Genomic DNA, 16,811 nt, shown 5'->3' with positions numbered 1-16,811 from the left:
GTCTGGCTACTAATTAATCAAGGGATATCCTAAGGAAAGCTCTGGATGGATCTGAGCAGTATTGCATAGGGCACCCACTGGTTACAGGGGATGAAAATCCCCATCATCATTACTTTTAATCTCTCCTGGTCCTGCTGCTCAGCCCTCTTGCACCTCCACAGTGCCTCTGGTGATGCTCATCCCGAGGCATCTCATGGAATGAGCTGGAATAAACCACTCCACCCTGCCAAGCTGAGCAAGCAGGGGGAGAACAGCAGAAAGCAGAGCCTAAAATCCCAGAAGTGCAGAGCTGTGGGTGTGAAAATCCCCAACAGTCCAGTGGCCCTGAACCTGGGATCAGCAAAGCTGGGTTGAGAAGAATCATCTTTCCTGGGAATACAGTGAAAATCATATCAGGCATCTCTTCCCATATATATTTTTTTAGTTTATTTCATGGCACCAAAATAGGACTGAAATTTAATTTACTGCTGCTTTTATGGCTTTTTCATCAACGTTTTACCAGGCTGTTAAAAAAACCCTGCAATTTATATTTGACATGAGACAACTGTGTGATTTATTGTCTAGGAATATTTTATCTCATGATCTTAGAAAATAAGCTTTTTATTGGCTTGTATTTCCAACCTCTGTCATGTTGTGGTTAGGAATGTTTAGTCCAGGCTGGTGTTTGTTGGGAAACAAACTGGAGAAGATCCTAAAAACACTTACTCCATCATCTGCACACAACAGAGTGGGGCAGTGGAGCCCCAGCAGCAGGAAAATATTTTTTTCCAGCTGGCAGGAAAAGTTTTTTGTCCCATAACCCACTGATCTGGTAATCCTTGCCATTACCATGAAAAATAAGAATTTTAGAGCTGATCTAAGAGCCTTTCCTCAAGAATGTTAACAAATTGAGGGAAGAGATTTATGGCAAAATGCTAAATCGTTCGGGAATTGTGATTCTGTGCTGTCACTTACACACTGGAAATTGAGGTGTGAGGGGATTTGTGGGATTTTGTGACTCTGAGGAAAGTGTAGTTGGAGATTTAAAGGTCTCCTGACAGATTCCTGCACATCTGCTGTGGTTAATGATCCTGAAGGATGCTTTGGGATATCGATGTTGGTATCTGTGGCAGCACTGGGGTGTGGGTGTAGGAAAGGGGATTTTTATTTGCATCTTTCTGCTTTCCAGCTTTATTTTTTGCAAAAATGGGCCGTGTTATTTATTTGTCTGTCTGTTCCACTTGATGTTTTTTGAGCCAAACTCAGAGAAGGGATGGAAATGTCCTCCACTCCCAGAGTTCTTCACCCAAGCAGGATAGGAGAGGCCAAACTTCCATCTGCATGTTCTGTCCCACTTGAGAGCTTTCTGATCTGTTGCTGTTTCTTGGGAAGTGATGCAGGGAGGGAGGTTTTGAACCACTGTGATGCAGGGAGGTGAGGTGGGAAGGTGCAAATCCACAGGGAATTGATCTTGAATTTCATGGCTCGTGCAATAACTGCTTTTGCTGGGGCCTTGCTTCTCAGGCTCACAACTCACAGTCTCTTACTGGACAAAAGTAAATGTCTTTGCACTTTCCCACTGAACGTGTCATTCTGTTTCCCAGCTGCAGGATGCAGGTAGGTTTTCCAAGTATTTCCCTGGAAGTAGAGCCCTGTGTGCTGCAGCTGGGCTGCTGTGTAAGGAGGTCGCTGCGCCCCGTAGTTGATTAGAGCTGCTCTTAGTCTGCCTCTTGCTGCAGTAACTTCACTCTGTACTGCTCTGGGTTCTGGCACAGCTCTCCCTGCTCAGAGAAGCAATTCCAGGTGTGGAAGTGTGCTGCTCCTGGTTTTTAGCCATCAGTGCAGTGAGTTTGTGTCGCGCCCAGCCCCCCTGGCTGCCTCGTCCTTCGAGCTCATTCCTTCCTGGGTGCTGCATTTTTGCTGCTTCTGTCTCTTCCTGTGAGAGATGTGCTGTATTCCTTGTTTTCCCCACTAAGGGGTGAAGCTTTAATGCACTTCACAGAATCCTGGGATGGTTTGGGTTGGAAGGAACCTTAAAGCTCATCCCATTCCACCCCTGCCATGGGCAGGGACCCCTTCCACTACCCCAGGCTGCTCCAAGCGCTGTCCAGCCTGGCTTTGAGCACTTGTAGATCTTCCTTCTGCAGCCATGAATGGCAGGTAAATGTGGATTCAATCCCAGCTGGCTCATGCAGGTGTCTCCCCATGCAGGTTTGCCATCCTTTGTGGGCAGGTGTCGGAGCAGGAGAGCATTTCCAAGCGCATCCAGGCTGGATATGTTTTCAAGGTGAGTGGCCAGGAGGTGCTGGGCTTTGTCTCAGTATCAAACAACACTAATTTTTGCAGCAGGAAATCGGGAAAATTGGCTCCAGTTCTTCTTAGGGAAGCAGTAGATTTCAGAGGTGCCATGAGTGGGTGGTTTGGGGTGAGGAGGCTGATTCCAGCCATGCCTTTTGGGAGTGACCGGGCTGAGTGCAGTTTTACACACTGTAATTGCAGAAAAGAAAAGAAATCTTGCAAATGAATTTAGGAAAAGGATGAGACTTAGAGCTTGAAACATGGAGTTATTATGTGGTGACAACATGCAGCACCAGCTTGTCTGCAGTCTGTGCCTGTGAACGACCCACACCCTCCCAGGAAGCAGTTACTGCTCAAAGAGGATTTCATTTGCCTCAGATTCCTTTTTTTTAATCCCTCGTATTATTACTGTTGTTATGGTGCCTTGTGGATGTTCCAGGGGAAAAGGATGTACATGGAACAGGCCACAGGTTATTGTTTCCCCATCGGCCTTTGGCATGATTAGTGAGGTTATGGCAAAGCTCTGGAGCAGGAATAAAATGCAGCGCAGCTTCTGTGTGTATATGTGTGCAGAAATTCCTGTCCCTGAGGCTGGAGAAATGCTGCTTTTCCTTGCTCACTGAATGCAGTCTAATTTTACTGTTTGTGACACTTAAATTGTGGATTCCTTCCTTTCCTCTTTCTCCACCTGCTCTGGTGGATTTTTTATTTGCTTTTGACAAAGATGTGACACGTGCTGGTGATGCTTTCCCACAGGAGCACATTGATAAAGCCATTGCCCTGAAGCCACAGGACCCACAGCTCTACTATCTGCTGGGCAGGTGGTGTTACCAGGTAACAGAATTTATCATCACCTCCTGGGCAGGCCTCTGAAGGGTTCAGAGCTCCAGCCTTGGCTTTTTAGTCACTGCTGGTGGCATGGGAAGGGAAACGGCAAAGGGTGGGTTAGGAAAATCCCAAGCTGCAAACTCCTTTCCTGCTCCCCGTGCTTTGCCTGGTAAAAACAACCTTCCTTCCATCCTCTGAGCACGCAGGGATGTGGTCAAGGCCAAGTGAGGAGCTTCTGCTCACAGTGTTGGTGTGTGATGTGTTGCATGTGTCCCCATGCCCCTGCCACACACGGAATTGGAGGCACTGGCAGCACGTGCCAACTGCTTATTACTTCCTGACAGGGGAAAGCTTGGAGTCAGATGCCAAGCTCTCAATCAGATTTAAAGCCTAAAAAAGGAATAAAAGTCTGCAGTGACTGCTGCTGTTCCATTTGTGCCATTGGAAAGCACTTTGTTGGGAATGGAGCCACGGTGCAGAGATTGTAGCTGGGATAATTGACAGTGGGAATTACAGAGCAGCCCTGAGCTGAACTGCTGGGAGCTCCTGGCTCTTGTCCTGTGTGGAAAAGGAGCCTTCCTTCATGCTCAGCCTGGAGCTGCTGAAGCAGTGGAATGAAACCACGGATGGTGAAGTATGGTAGTGCTTCATCTAGTCTGCATTGTTAGAATTTTACAGGATAAAACAGGGTATTGTCAGAGGGAGGTGGTGGAGTCCCCATCCCTGGAGGTGTTCAGGGAATGCCTGGAGGTGGCACTCAGTGCTCTGGGATGGGTGACAAGGTGGGGATTGTCACAGTTTGGCCTCCATGGGCTGGGAGGGTTTTCCCAACCTAAATGATCCGTGATTTTCTGGTGGGAAGGCTTCAGCCTGCCTTTCCCAAGGAATCACAGGGTGGGGGAGGAGCAGGATCTTGTGGAGGTTTAGGCTGGGAGAAGGGAGAGCACAAGTGGGGACCGGTGTGGCTGCAGCATGGCAGGTTGGGATTTGGGGCCATCCAAATCCCAGATGTATGGAACTGCAAAAACTGACCTGGGACAAGGGAAAGCAAATCTGGTTAAATTCTGTGGCTAGACTTAGATACTCCATGGGAATATTCCAACACTGCCGAGGGGTTTGGCTTCCTCCCTGCTGCAGGAGCAGCTCCCAGGGGCTGGGCAGGCCCTTGTTCCTGTGCTGGTGTCGGATGGATGGGCCGGGTTGCCCTTTTGTCTGTGCAGGTTGCCCACCTGGGCTGGCTGGAGAAGAGGACGGTGTCGGCGCTGTTCGAGGCCCCGCCGACGGCCACGGTGCAGGACGCGCTCCAGAACTTCCTGCGGGTAAGGAAATGTGGGAATGTGCCAGGAAGGGGCATCACTGACCTGCCCAGCTCACAGGGATGGCACTGGGCTGCTTGGATCCCTCCTGGTGCTTCCCATGGCCTGAGACCTGGGTGGAAGCAAAGCTGGTGAGGGGGCAATTTGAGAAGTGTCCATTCCAGAATAGCCAGACAAAAGAATGGGACGTTGAAGATGTCAGAATTGCAGCCCAAAGTGTTGGGAATTGGTTAGTGGGGGTTGGTTTTCCTTTCTAAGGCTGCACAGCAATTCCCTGCTCAGTACTGGATACATCTGGGCTGTGCTTCCAGGGTCTGGGAGCTGGCAGCTCCTTCCTCAGAATATTTTACCTAAAGCCTGGCTGCCTTTTCCATTTCAAACTTTTCCAGACAACGTGCTTGAAGGTATCAAGGGCATAGTGCTTTATGTATTTATTAGGATTCTCCTTCCTGCCATCTATTTCTTTTCCTTTAAAAGCTGCAGTGAGCCTGATGTAAGAATTAACTGTGTCCTTATCCTTATGTCTGCTCTTCCCTGTCACACCCTCCCTCTGTTCCTGTAGGTCGAGGAGCTGAGCCCAGGGTTTTCCAAAGCAGGAAGAGTTTACATTGCCAAGGTAAACTCACTTCTTGTTTGTTCAGGGGGTAAGAAATATTTGTATTAAAAATGATCTTTGGCTGTAAAGTGCTGACCAGGTAGAAAATACTCCATGCAGGAGCAAATTTTTTTAGGATGGTAGTATTTTCTTTTATCCTTTACATCTTTTTAGGCCAAATCACCTCGTGCAGAAGTTTTAAAATTCAGGGGCTTTGCCTTTGAGTCACCCAGTGGAGCATCCCTGGTTTTTAACAGATGAAATTCTGTATAAAGCAGGAATGGTGACTTGGCAGCCATGGGCTGGAGGTTTAATCCTTCCCTACCACGACTTCTGTGGTGATAAAGCCAGAGAATCATGGAGAGAAGTAAAGGATAAAGGATTTCTCTTTCCCTGTCCAGCATGGGAGTCTTGAGCCCTCTTGCTGAGGGGTTTTTAGCACCCACTTCCTTTTTCTGGGTGTATTTCGTAGTCTCCAAAATACCTCCAAGACTCTCTGGGCACCCAAGATCTTCCTGTTCCCGGAGGGATCACTGTGCCTCAGCTTCTGGTCACGTGGAGAATATTTCAGATCTATTTTGGGACCAGACACTCCTGTAGATAATATTTATTACATTTTCAGCAGGCTGGGGAACAATGTACTCCCAGGAGAGAGGTTTTGTAGAGAAAATGGTGTGAGGAAGAGGGGAAACAGCAACTGAAAATCAAAGTAGAGCTTTGAAAAGGGTGAAAACCACAACGACACCTTAAAACATCCAAGCAAAACCCAGTCTCCTTCCCCACAATGAAAGAGAGTCAAATATAATTTAGTATTCCAAGATCTGGTGGTGCTTCTGACGCCTCGTGGCTGAGGGATACTGCAGGACATGCCAGTGCAAAGGGGGAAGAGGCAGAAACAGCTCTTCTTAGCAGTTGCCCAGTTCCATTTGCTGCCTGCTTTCTCCCATTTAACTCCTCTCCCATGGCCATTTTCCCTCCCCAGTGCTACAGGGACCTCGGGAACGCCTCGGCGGCGGTGCTGTGGATGGACCTCGCCGCGGAGCTGCCAGGGTACACCAAAGAGGTAACACTCAGCAGGAGCAGAAATGGATTCTGCACCTCTGCTCCACTCCTGTGGGATCCCAGCTGGATCACTGCATCCACAGGCAGCCAATCCAGAGGAGGGACAAATTGGTTGGAGGGATGGAGCACCTCTGCCGTGAGGAAGGGCTGAGAGAATTGGGATTGTTCGGCCTGAAATAAAGAAGTTTGTGGTGCCCTAATTGTGGCCTTCCAGTGACAGGAAAGAGGGAGAGAATTTACAAGGGTCTGGAATGATAGGAAGAGGGGGAATGGCTTCAAACTGAAAGAGATTATGCTTGGATCAGGTATTAGGAGGAAATTCTTCCCTGTGAGGGTGCTGAGGCCCTGGCACAGGTTGCCCAGAGAAGCTGTGGCTGCCCCATCCCTGGAAGTGTCCAAGGCTTGGAGCAACCTGGGCTAGTGGAATGTGTCCCTGCCCAGGAACTGGATGGGCTTTAAGGTCCTTTTCAACCCACACCATTCCAGGACTCCATGATATGCTAAAAGCTGGTTTGGGGTTGGAGAAAAAGAAGGGAAGTGGTGTTTTTTTATTTGTTTTAATCAAGCTGTACATTTTTGAATTTCCCTCTTGCATTTCCAGGATGCAGAAAGCGAGAGGGAACTTGAGGAGATGCGCTCAGTCTTAGAGAAATAATTTTGGAAAAACTCATCCCACTGCAGAGACAGTAAAATTCCAAATGGATTTCATGATCCTGACAATTACAAGTACACTTCATGGATAAGCCACAAGAGCTTACAGGAAAACACCCAGCAGCACATCCAGGAAAACATCTTGGAATTAATGGGATAAAATAGTGATTTATTTTCCTTTGCAGAGCACTGCATGTGTTTGATTTTAGGATCCCTAAAAATGTTACATTCCTGGAAAAAAAAAGGGGGGGAAATGTGGGGGTTTATAGGTAGAGTTTGTGATATAAAAACATTTGTGAGTTTTTTATATATATATATATATATATATATGTCAGATACACGTGAGATACTTTGTGATATAACTATGTATTATATATATTTTTATGTATGTGTGTATAAATATATATATATTTATTATATATATATATATCCACATATATATTTTATATCACACTCTTTGCCTGGCAGAAATCCTTGCTGGTGAGCTCCCAATTCATTCCTGAGGAAAACTTGATCCAAATTTTTTTCCGGTTCATTTGTATTGTCTTTTCCATAGTAATTAATGGAATCAGTTGTAATAACTGTTTAATGGCTTTTGTGGATGTTTTGGGGAGATCAGTTTCCAAGTGGAACCAAGGAACTTCTCTGCACAATCCAGACTGGATGTTAAGAGGTTCATTAGTCAAAGAAGTGAGGAATAGGATTGTAAACTTCAGGATTTTCTCCCAGTGATGTTTCTGTCTTCCTTCACACGAGGCTGAAAACTTCTGTCCTTCCAAACCGTGCTGCTGTGGTTTAGATGCAATGACTGAGTTTGGGAAGTAGTTCTTGATCAGAGAACAGGCCACAGGGGTGGGAATGTCCTGTGGCTAAGATGCTGTTTCGCTGTGATGATCTTCTGCCACTGACCAGATTAATTCTCTTCGAATTAATTATCTCCTGGACTAACGAGGCGACGCCGAGGAGGTGAAGCCGACACTGACATTCCTCTTGCTGCTGCTGGGGACCAAACAGGAACAGGGAACTGTGCTGGATGCTGACACAGATGGGGAAGGAAAACGTGCTGTGGAATTCCCCACATATTTATCAAGGCTTTGTTGATATTCCTTAAAATTCCAAAGGCAGCTACTGAGCACTAATTCCTGAATGTCTGTTTCATGCTGGGGTGGTTGTGAGGGGTAAAGTGAGGAGTACGTGAGTAAAACATTCCTTAAATCACCTTTTTTTTTTTCCCTTGCACTGTGGTGGGTTTGTTTCTTCCTGAAAATAACACTGAAGGGGGAAAGTGCAGCAGACTCCAGCATTAAAACTTCCTGGATTGCAGGTGTGGGTGCTGCAGGGCTGGGTGACAGCCTCGGGGCAGGCACTGGCCAAAGCAAAGATGGGGAGGTTCGGGAGGATTTGGAGCCACGGGAGGAACTGGCTGGAGTGCTGGGCCTGTGCTCATGCCAGTGCAGGTGTGGCCTTTGGCTCCGTCAGGAATGTGGTGGCAGCCCCGGAGCAGTGGGAGCTGAGAACTGGGGCAGTGGCCGAGGCTGAGGCAGGGCAGGGCAGTGTTTACCTCGGGGGGTTGGCCCCACACGCTGAGTTTCAGCAGGATCAGGGTCACAGCTGCTGCACTTTGTGCACCCAGGGAGTTTCTGTCCCCCCTGGAGATTTCCTGCCGGGATGTGGCAGCGCAGGGGGCAGAATGAAACCCGCAGCTCCCGTGGCCATTGCTGGCCCTCGTCCCTCTGTTGTGCCATCAGACTGTGGGAATGTGCTGCTGCCACTGCCACTGCCACCCCAGCTGGGGGCTGTGTCCTCCTGGCAGCCCTTCCCAGCCCCAACACGAGCTCCAGCGGTGCCTCTGTGCCGCGTTGGGAGCCTTTGCTGGGAATGTGCCTCATCCCTGGGAGTATCCTTTTGTTCCAGAGCAGACAGACTCCAGAGCTTTTGGGCTTGTCAGCTTCAGAGTTTGATTGCCAAGGTCCCTGAAAGGAAGAATGACAATGAGGTTTGTCCAGGTGGTGCTTTCAGACCCCGCCTGACAGTGTTTGCTTTTGTTGGAGGTGGTTGTGCATTTGCACTGCAGGGAATGAATGTCCCCTTCCCAATTCAGCCCGGCAGATCCCAAAGGCTCTTACAGGAATATTTATCCTTTACTTCCCTCTGTGATAACTTAATCTCCACCCTGCCATGAGCCATTCCTTGAGTTCTCCTGGAGAAAACCTCGCAGCAGAGGAGTTTGCAAAGGAGCCCAGAGCTGTGTTTGGAGCAGAGAGAGCTGAGAGCTGCATCTGCCTGTGCTGCCCCAGCCTGGCAACATCCACACGGAGCAGCCTGGGCAGATGGGATTTGATGGAGCAAAATCCCATCATGGAAGAGGTTTTCTCCTGTGCAGATCAGGCATGGGGCAGGCAGTGAACTTTGGAAATCAGCTGATTTCCCCAGAAAGCATCACTCCCATCAGCAGGAATGACAGGACCTGTGCCCACTGCTCAGGATTCACCCAGCCAAAATCAAGGGTAAAGGTTGGTTTGGGTCTGAGAACTTGAAATAACTTTGAAAGAGAAGAAATCACCTTTTTCTTCTGCCTTTCTTCCTTTCAGGTGCTGGAATTGCCTCTGGATGTGTGCTGAGCTCTCACTGCAGGGAACTGCCAGGCCTTAATGGTTGTGAGTTCATGTTCTTCTCACTGGGGAATTAATAATTATTAATTATTAGTTGCAGAAATGTTTTCTGAAACCTTCCCCCCTTGCTGGTAGATCTTCTCTTTCTGCCTTTGAATTTACAACTGTTCCCTGCTGTCATTTGCCCTGCCTGAATTCCTTGCAGCTCCTAGCTGGGAAAACCTGGGATAACTCAGAGGGGACAGAGGTGACATTTGTAGCTGAAAACCTGGGGCAGTTGAGAGGGGACACAAGAACTGCTTGTGCAGGAAAATGTGAGGGGATGTCAAGGGGAGCAAGGTGGCACTTTTGAGGGAAAAGCTGCGGTGATGTTTAGGGGAGAGAATGCAGATTTGTGGAGTAGAAAAGAGCTAATCAATATTGTACCACAAGGAAAAATTTTGGGAGTAAAACGCGATGTAATCTGTAAGGGACAGAATGAATGTATTGCAGTAAAAATGAGGTATCAGTAGTACACAAGGAAAATTTCAGAGGCAAAACTTGACAAAATCTCAAGAGTAGAGAATGAACACTTTGAGGGGAAAATGAGGTGATGAGTACTGAGCATGTAGGGAAAATCTGGGGGCTAAATCTGAGCTAATCTCTAGAGGAGAGCATGAACATGCTGAGGTAACATGAGGGAATCAGTTGTGGGCAGATGGAGAAATTTTTGGGTAAAAATTACATGGAATAATCTGTAGAGTGAACATTTTGAAGTAAAAATTAGGTACACCTGGAAAATTTTGGGGGTAAATCTTGACAAAAGCTCCATGGTAGAAAGTAAATCTTACTTTACTTAAAGTAATGGAAAAATGAGGCAATCAGTAGTGGACAGGTAGGGGAATTTTGTGGGGCAAAACCTGAAATAATCTAAAGGTTGAGAAATAATATTTTTGGGTAAAAACAAGGCAATAAGTTGTGGACAGTTAAGGAAGATTCTGGGGGTAAAACTTGAGGTAATCTCAAGGGAGAGTGTAAACACTGACAAACTGAGGCAATCACTGGGGGTAGGCAAGGAAATTTTGGGGGTGAAACTTGGGAAGATCTGTAAGGAAGAGAATGAACACACTGAGGTAGAAATGAGGCAATCAGTAGTTAACATTAGGTAGAATTTGGGGGGCAAACCCTGAGGTAATTATGTAGGAACAATAAGTGGTTTTGGGAAAAAATGTGACATAATTTGTAGGGGACAGAATGAACATTTTGGGGATAAGAGACATAACCTGTGTAGTTTTGGTTTTAAAATCTAGTTGGCAAAGAGGGGACAAAATGGACATTTTGGTAATAAAATCTGAGGTAATCTGTAGAGGAAACAATGGATATTTTGAGGTGAAAAGGAGGTAATCAGTACTGGGCAGGTAGGGAAAATTGGGGGGTAAAATGTGAGATTATCTCTAGGAGAGAGCAGGAGCATCCTGAGGTAAACTGAGGGAATTGCTGTGGACAGGTGGTTAACTCTAGGGATAAAACTTGAGGGAATCTCCATGGTAGAAAATGAATATTTTGAGGTTAAAATTAGGTACTTAGCAAAGGAGAGGTATGGAAAACTTCAGGGATAAAATCTGAGATGATCTGTAGCACAGAGGATGAACTTCATGGGGTAAACTGAGGTGATCAGTTACAGACAGGTAGGGAAATTGCTTGGTGGGGGGAACTGAAAGCATCCATAGGGTAAAGAAGGAAAATACTGAGGTGGAAATGAGGAAATAGGGAATGGATAAGTAGGGAAAATAATGGGAGTAAAGCTTGTGCTAATCTCCAGAGTAGAGAAAGAATGCTTTCTTGCAAAAAGTGAGGAAAACAGAAGGGGACAGACAGGGAAAATGTGGGGGGAGAACTCTCAGGTAATCTCCAAGTGAGGGAAGGACTGTTTTGAGGTAAACTCAGGACTCGCTGTGTCCTCCTCCTTGGCAACAGCCAGCAGGGAAGGGAGAAGAGGCCTCGAGCTGGAGAGGGGCAGGAGAAAGGCACTGTGGGCAGAGGAACCCCCCTGGTGTCACCAGGGCATTTGTGGGGAACAGAATGGACACTCTGGGAGCAAATGGAGGTGATTGGATTGTCCCTTTGGGGGATGCTGGCATTTAGATAATTCCATCCATTTGGCTGCTGAAACTTCCCAGCCAGGGCTTTGGCTGACAGGGCAGCACAAAGATTGTTCCCTGTGTGGTGCCCAGATTTGGGATTTAGCTTGGCTAGTCCAGATGAGTTAGAGCTATAGCCCTGAATTCCTGCTGGAATAATCTCACAGTGCCTCATGCAGCATGGATATTCCCACACAGAGCTGCCTATTTAACTCCAGCTGTGCCAGGAACCAGCAGAGGTTCCAGGAAAGCTCAGTGGGATCAGGACAAGGACAGGTTGATATTCCACAGCATTTCCTATTTATAACCCTTTGCTATTTATTCATCCCCCAGCCCCACCCATGTCCCTGGGGGCAGCTGACAGAGTTCCCTGGAATTCAGTGGTTCCACCCCCTGAGCTCGGGCTCCAGGTGATGTTTGGAAGCAGCAGAAGGCGGTGGCCGGACGCGCTCCCGGCCGTGCTGAGGCAGCCCCTGTGCCCAGGGGAGGACATCTCTCCCTGCAGAAGCTGAGCTCGTTCCAGAGCCTCGGGAGTGGCCTCTGGGAGTTCTTTTCCCTGAGGAAAGGGATGCACATCCCTGCCTTCAGGGCACCTGCACTGTGACCCACCTGTGAAAGCTTCCCAGCAGTTCTGCAGCTCCAGCTGGCTCCCTGAAAAACTCCAGACTTCATCCAAACCAAACTTCATCCAACTCCAACCTTTTACTTTACAGCATCTCCGAGGGCATTGCTTGGGATTGAATTTCTGTGAGGGAAATTCCCTTGGCTGTAATGCTGCTGCTGGAGGATGTCCCCAGGCTGGAAGGGAAGGGATTGGGGTGGCTGGGACATACCTGGTGGGTGTGTGGGAGCTCCAGGAGGCGGGCACGGGAATTGCTGTCTGAGCTCCTCTGCAAAGCCAACATGCCGACATTCCCAGGCAATGCCAGCTGTTCCTTGGGCTATTTTTGGGATGTCAGTGGGCTCTGTCCGGGCTGCAGCATCTCCAGGTGCCTGTTCAGAGCAGCCCCTGGCCGAGGAGCCGCAGGCAGCCCTTTATCTGTGCCCATCCCGGCGCTGCCCGGGCATCCCAGTGCCCATCCCTGGGATGTGTTTGGCACGCTGCCTGCCACGGGCAGGACACTGAGGCACAGCTCCTCCCCTGCAGGTACCAAGGACAAGAGGGGCTGCTTCCCTTCCTGGGGCTCGGCCTCCTCCCGCCCCGCGTTCCCGGCCAGCTGGGACGCACCAAGGGAACACCGAGGAACATTCCTGGCAGGGAGCAGGAGTCCCCGAGGGCTCCGTGCAGCTCTGGGCCCGAGAAGAGCCCCGGCCTCAGCCCCCACCGTGACTTCGGGCTGTGAACACTCACCTGCAGGAAACGCCCCTCTGCAGGGGGGACCAGCCCCGACACTCTCCAGAACTTTGGCCATGGACCAAGGGAACCCTCAGGACTTGTCTTGCTCATTTCTCCCTGGAAAGGGACATGGCACAAGCACCTTTGCAGCCATCAGGGAAATGCTGGAAAGGGCAGAAAATCAGGGTTACTGCAAGAGTTTTGTGCTGTCACACAACTGCTCACCTGTGTTGTTCCACAGTCAGATGCTGGCCGTGGAGCTCTGCCCTGTGGATGTTCCAGGGGCTGGCTGGTGTGTAAAGGAGCATTAGCATAACAGAAGGAGGCATACTAGCATAGGAATTCCCTTGCTGGCACTTGGCATTCCCATCCCAGGCAGGACATTGCCATGACCTGACACGGGCTTGGTTGGAGCAGGGTGCTGAAAATGCCCAGGCTGTGGGTTCAGTCCCCAGATGAGCCGTTCACATAAGGGCTCAGCTTGGTGCTCCTTGTGTGTCCCTTCCCACGCAGGATATCTGATGACCTGGAAATAAAGACTAAACAGTTTCCACTGGCTTTTTGAACCCAGAGGTTTTTGCATTGGAGAGTGCGAGCCACAGGGAACCTGGGGGGAGGAAGGAGAGCATCAGGTCTCACCTGGGAGGTGTCAGATGAGCAGCCCGAGCAGAACCGAGCCCCAGCGGGGCCCCCGTCCAGCACCAGGCACAGCCGGAGCAGGAGCGGCAACGCCGGGCTCGGCCCCAGCGCCCGGCCCGGAGCGGCTCCTCCGGCCCGGAGCGGCGGGCGGCGCTGAGGGGTCCCGGGGCCGGCACGGGCGGTCCCCGCGCCCCGCCCGCTTCCAGCCGCGATCCAGCGCCTGCTCCGGGAAAGCGCCGCTCTCCTGCCGGGCCCGGCAGCGGCACAGCCGCGGCTCCCCGCGGCCGCAGCGGGACCTGCCCGGAGCACCGGCGGGGCCCCAGCTCCGCGCCGGCCGCGGTCCGAGCAGGAGCGGCAGCGCCGGGAGCGGCCCCAGCGCCCGTCCCGGAGCGGCTCTTCCTTCCCGCCTGCAGTGAGCCCAGTCCCTGTTCCAGCCGCAATCCCGCGTCCGCTCTGCGGCCCCACGGCTCGCAGCCCGGGACCCCCAGCAGACACCGGCAGGACCCAGACCCGAATTCCCTGGCCCGGGTCCCGTTCCCACCTCAGCGCCTCGAGCTCCTCGCAGCGCCGGGAGCAGCCCCCGATCCAGGGCTCCGCACAGCGCTCCGAGCGACGGCCCCGCCGCATCCCGGGATGAGCACCCACCGCACAAAGCGGAGCGGGCGCGGATCCGCCGGGATTTACGGGAGCGGGCGGGGCGGGGCGGGGCCGGCCCAGGTGTGAGGGGCGGGGCCTGCTCAGGTGTGAGGGGCGGGGCCGGCCCAGGTGTGAGGGGCGGGGCCGGCTCAGGTGCGCGGCCCCAGCGCGGCTGCGCGGGGCGGGACCGGGGGGATTTAAACCCCGGGAATCGGCTCAGGAGCCATTTGCCCCCTCGGCGCTCGGTGGGGAAGGTTGCGGCCGTGCCGGGCTCTATATCTTTCTATCTCTCTATTTCTTTTCTTTTTTACTTCTCTTTACCTCTTTTCCTCTATCCCTCCCTTCCTCCCCTCCCCCACCCCCCACACCCTCCCCCCCCTACCCCCCCCTCCCTCTCCCCCCTAGCCCTCCCCTCCCTCCCCCCCTGCCGGACCCCCCCTACCCCCGTCCCTACCCCCCTACACACCCCAACCCTGCCCTACCCTTCCACCTTTCCCCTGCTTCATCCACGCTTCCTTCCCCCGCCACCCCGGCTCCCACCTGCCTCCTCACCCTGCTCCCCTTCCCCCGAATTCCTCCCCACCTGCCCTGAATCCTTCCCCTCCATCTTTCACATTTCTTTCCCCTCTTCCTTCCCCTTTTCCTCTTCTTCCCTCTGCACCTTGACCCTCCCAGCTGTGCTCCATCCTCGTCCTCCGTCCTCCACCCGTCCTGCCCCCCTCCCTGCTCCCCTGCACACCTCGACCCCCCCCCCTGCCCTCCTTCCTTGGCCCACCCTGACCGCCCCCGCTGTTCCCCTATTCCCGTCCTCTGTCCTCCCCTCCCTCTTTCCCCCGCAGCCGCGGGGCTCGGGGCGCCGGAGAATAAAGCCCAGAGGGCCGGAGCCCGGCGCCCCCCGCTGTCCCTGGAGCCCCCACACGGGGCCGGGCCCGCTCGGCGGGTCCCCCCACACCGGTCAAATACACCGCCCGACACCGCCGGGGCTCCGGCCTTCCCTACATCACACTGGGGGCTCCCGGGGAAGGGGTTGGGGGGCTGGGGTCGGGTGGGTCAGGGAGGGCCCCCTCCTCGGGAGGGGGTCCGGGGGGGGTTGGGTTGGGGTGGGATGGGACCCCTCCGGAGGAGGGGGTCCTGGGGGGGGGGGGTCGGGAGGGCCCCCTCCTCAGGAGGGGTCCTGGGGATGGGGAGGGGTGGGTTGGGGGGGGGAGGGCCCCCTCCGGAGGAGGGGGTCCCGGGGGGGTTCGGGGTGGGCCCCCTCCGGAGGAGGGGGTCCGGGGCAGGGGGGTGGGGCGGAGGGGGGCATTCCCCCCTCCAGTCCCCGCCCCCCTTCCCCGGATCCCCTCCTCCGGACGGGGCTCACCCGGGCCCCTCCCCGGGACCCCCTCCTCCGGACCGGGGCCCGGGGGAGGGAGGGAGGGGGCGGGTGGGGTGGGGGGGCAGGCCGGGAGGGGCCGTTTGTTTGTGCGGTGATCGCTGTGTGTGCTCACGCTGCAGAGTGACGTGACCCCCTCCGCTTCCCCCCCACCCCACCCGCCCCCCTCCCTCCCCTCCCCCGGGCCCCGGTCCGGAGGAGGGGGTCCCGGGGAGGGGCCCGGGTGAGCCCCGTCCGGAGGAGGGGATCCGGGGAAGGGGGGCGGGGACTGGAGGGGGGAATGCCCCCCTCCGCCCCACCCCCCTGCCCCGGACCCCCTCCTCCGGAGGGGGCCCACCCCGAACCCCCCCGGGACCCCCTCCTCCGGAGGGGGCCCTCCCCCCTAACCCACCCCCAGGACCCCCTCCTCCGGAGGGGGCCCTCCCCCCCTAACCCACCCCTCCACCCCCAGGACCCCCTCCTGAGGAGGGGGCCCTCCCTAAACCCCCCAGCCCGGGACCCCCTCTTCCAGAGGGGGCCCATCCCACCCCAGGACCCCCTCCTGAGGACGGGGCCCTCCCTCAACCCTCCCCCAGGACTCCCTTCCTGAGAAGGGGCCCTCCCTGACCCCCAGCCCCACGCCGCCGGGGAGCCCCCACTGCGCTGTGGGCAAAGCCGGAGCCCCGGCGGTGCCGGGCGGTCCTTGAGAACCGCACTGGGGGAGCCGCCGAGCGGGCCCGGGCCCGTGTGGGGCCCAGCGAGGGCGGGGGCGCCGGGCTCCGGCCCTCTGGGCTTTATTCTCCGGCTCCCCGAGCCCCGCGGCTGCGGGGGAAAGAGGGAGAAGGGGACAGAGGAGGGATCAGGGATGAGGGGGGGACGGAGAGGGGTTGGGGAGGTTGGGGAGGAGGGGGAAAGGGAAAGGCCGGCTGGGGAGAGGGATGATGGACAGAGGAGGGGTAGAGGGGGAAGAGAGGGGAGTCGGGCTGGGGAGAGGGTGGGGAGAGGGCCGAAAGGAGGAGGGGACGTGCAGGGGAACAGGGAGAGAGGGCAGGGGAGGCTGGGGAGAGGGGAGAGGGCGGGAGGGGGCTGGGAGGGAGGGGGGATGGGGGGAGAGAGAAAGAGCTGGAGGGGTAGAAAAGAGGGGATAAGGGGGGGAAGGAGGAGGAGGATAAGGGCAGGAAAAAGAGGGGAAAGGAAGAGGGGTAGAGGAGGCCTCTCCGAGCCACGCCGGAGAGCCCGGCCTGCAGCAGCCTGCCCGCGCTCTGAGGGAGCAAATGGCGCCCACCGGGCGATTTCCGGGCATTAAATCACCTCGGCCCCGCCCCGCGCAGCCGCGCTGGGGGCCCGCGCACCTGAGCCGGGCCCGGCCCCGCCCCGGGACCGCCCCA

At 53.9% G+C, this 16,811-nt stretch overlaps 2 protein-coding genes across 8 annotated transcripts in view; one reads left to right on the top strand and one right to left on the bottom strand.

The window, feature by feature from the left end:
* The window catches only part of RMDN3 (regulator of microtubule dynamics 3), a 28,673-nt gene extending 20,726 nt beyond the window's left edge, over nt 1–7,947 (top strand). For both annotated transcript variants that reach the window (XM_068194409.1, XM_068194411.1), the window contains 6 exons: nt 2,191–2,266; nt 3,034–3,111; nt 4,326–4,424; nt 4,984–5,037; nt 5,999–6,079; nt 6,680–7,947. In XM_068194409.1, the coding sequence (XP_068050510.1) occupies nt 2,191–2,266; nt 3,034–3,111; nt 4,326–4,424; nt 4,984–5,037; nt 5,999–6,079; nt 6,680–6,733 (442 nt within the window). In that variant the 3' untranslated portion in view covers nt 6,734–7,947. The remainder of the gene's footprint in view (nt 1–2,190; nt 2,267–3,033; nt 3,112–4,325; nt 4,425–4,983; nt 5,038–5,998; nt 6,080–6,679) is intronic.
* Nucleotides 1–16,811, bottom strand: part of MYRF (myelin regulatory factor) — a 232,964-nt gene that overhangs the window by 151,968 nt on the left and 64,185 nt on the right. The gene's annotated exons all lie outside the window — the stretch shown is intronic.

This window comes from Anomalospiza imberbis, chromosome 6, assembly GCF_031753505.1.
Source record: "Anomalospiza imberbis isolate Cuckoo-Finch-1a 21T00152 chromosome 6, ASM3175350v1, whole genome shotgun sequence".
Classification (NCBI taxonomy): Eukaryota; Metazoa; Chordata; class Aves; order Passeriformes; family Viduidae; genus Anomalospiza; species Anomalospiza imberbis.
The sequence above is the reverse complement of the archived record's forward strand: the minus strand, read 5'-3'. Positions and strand labels throughout refer to the sequence as shown.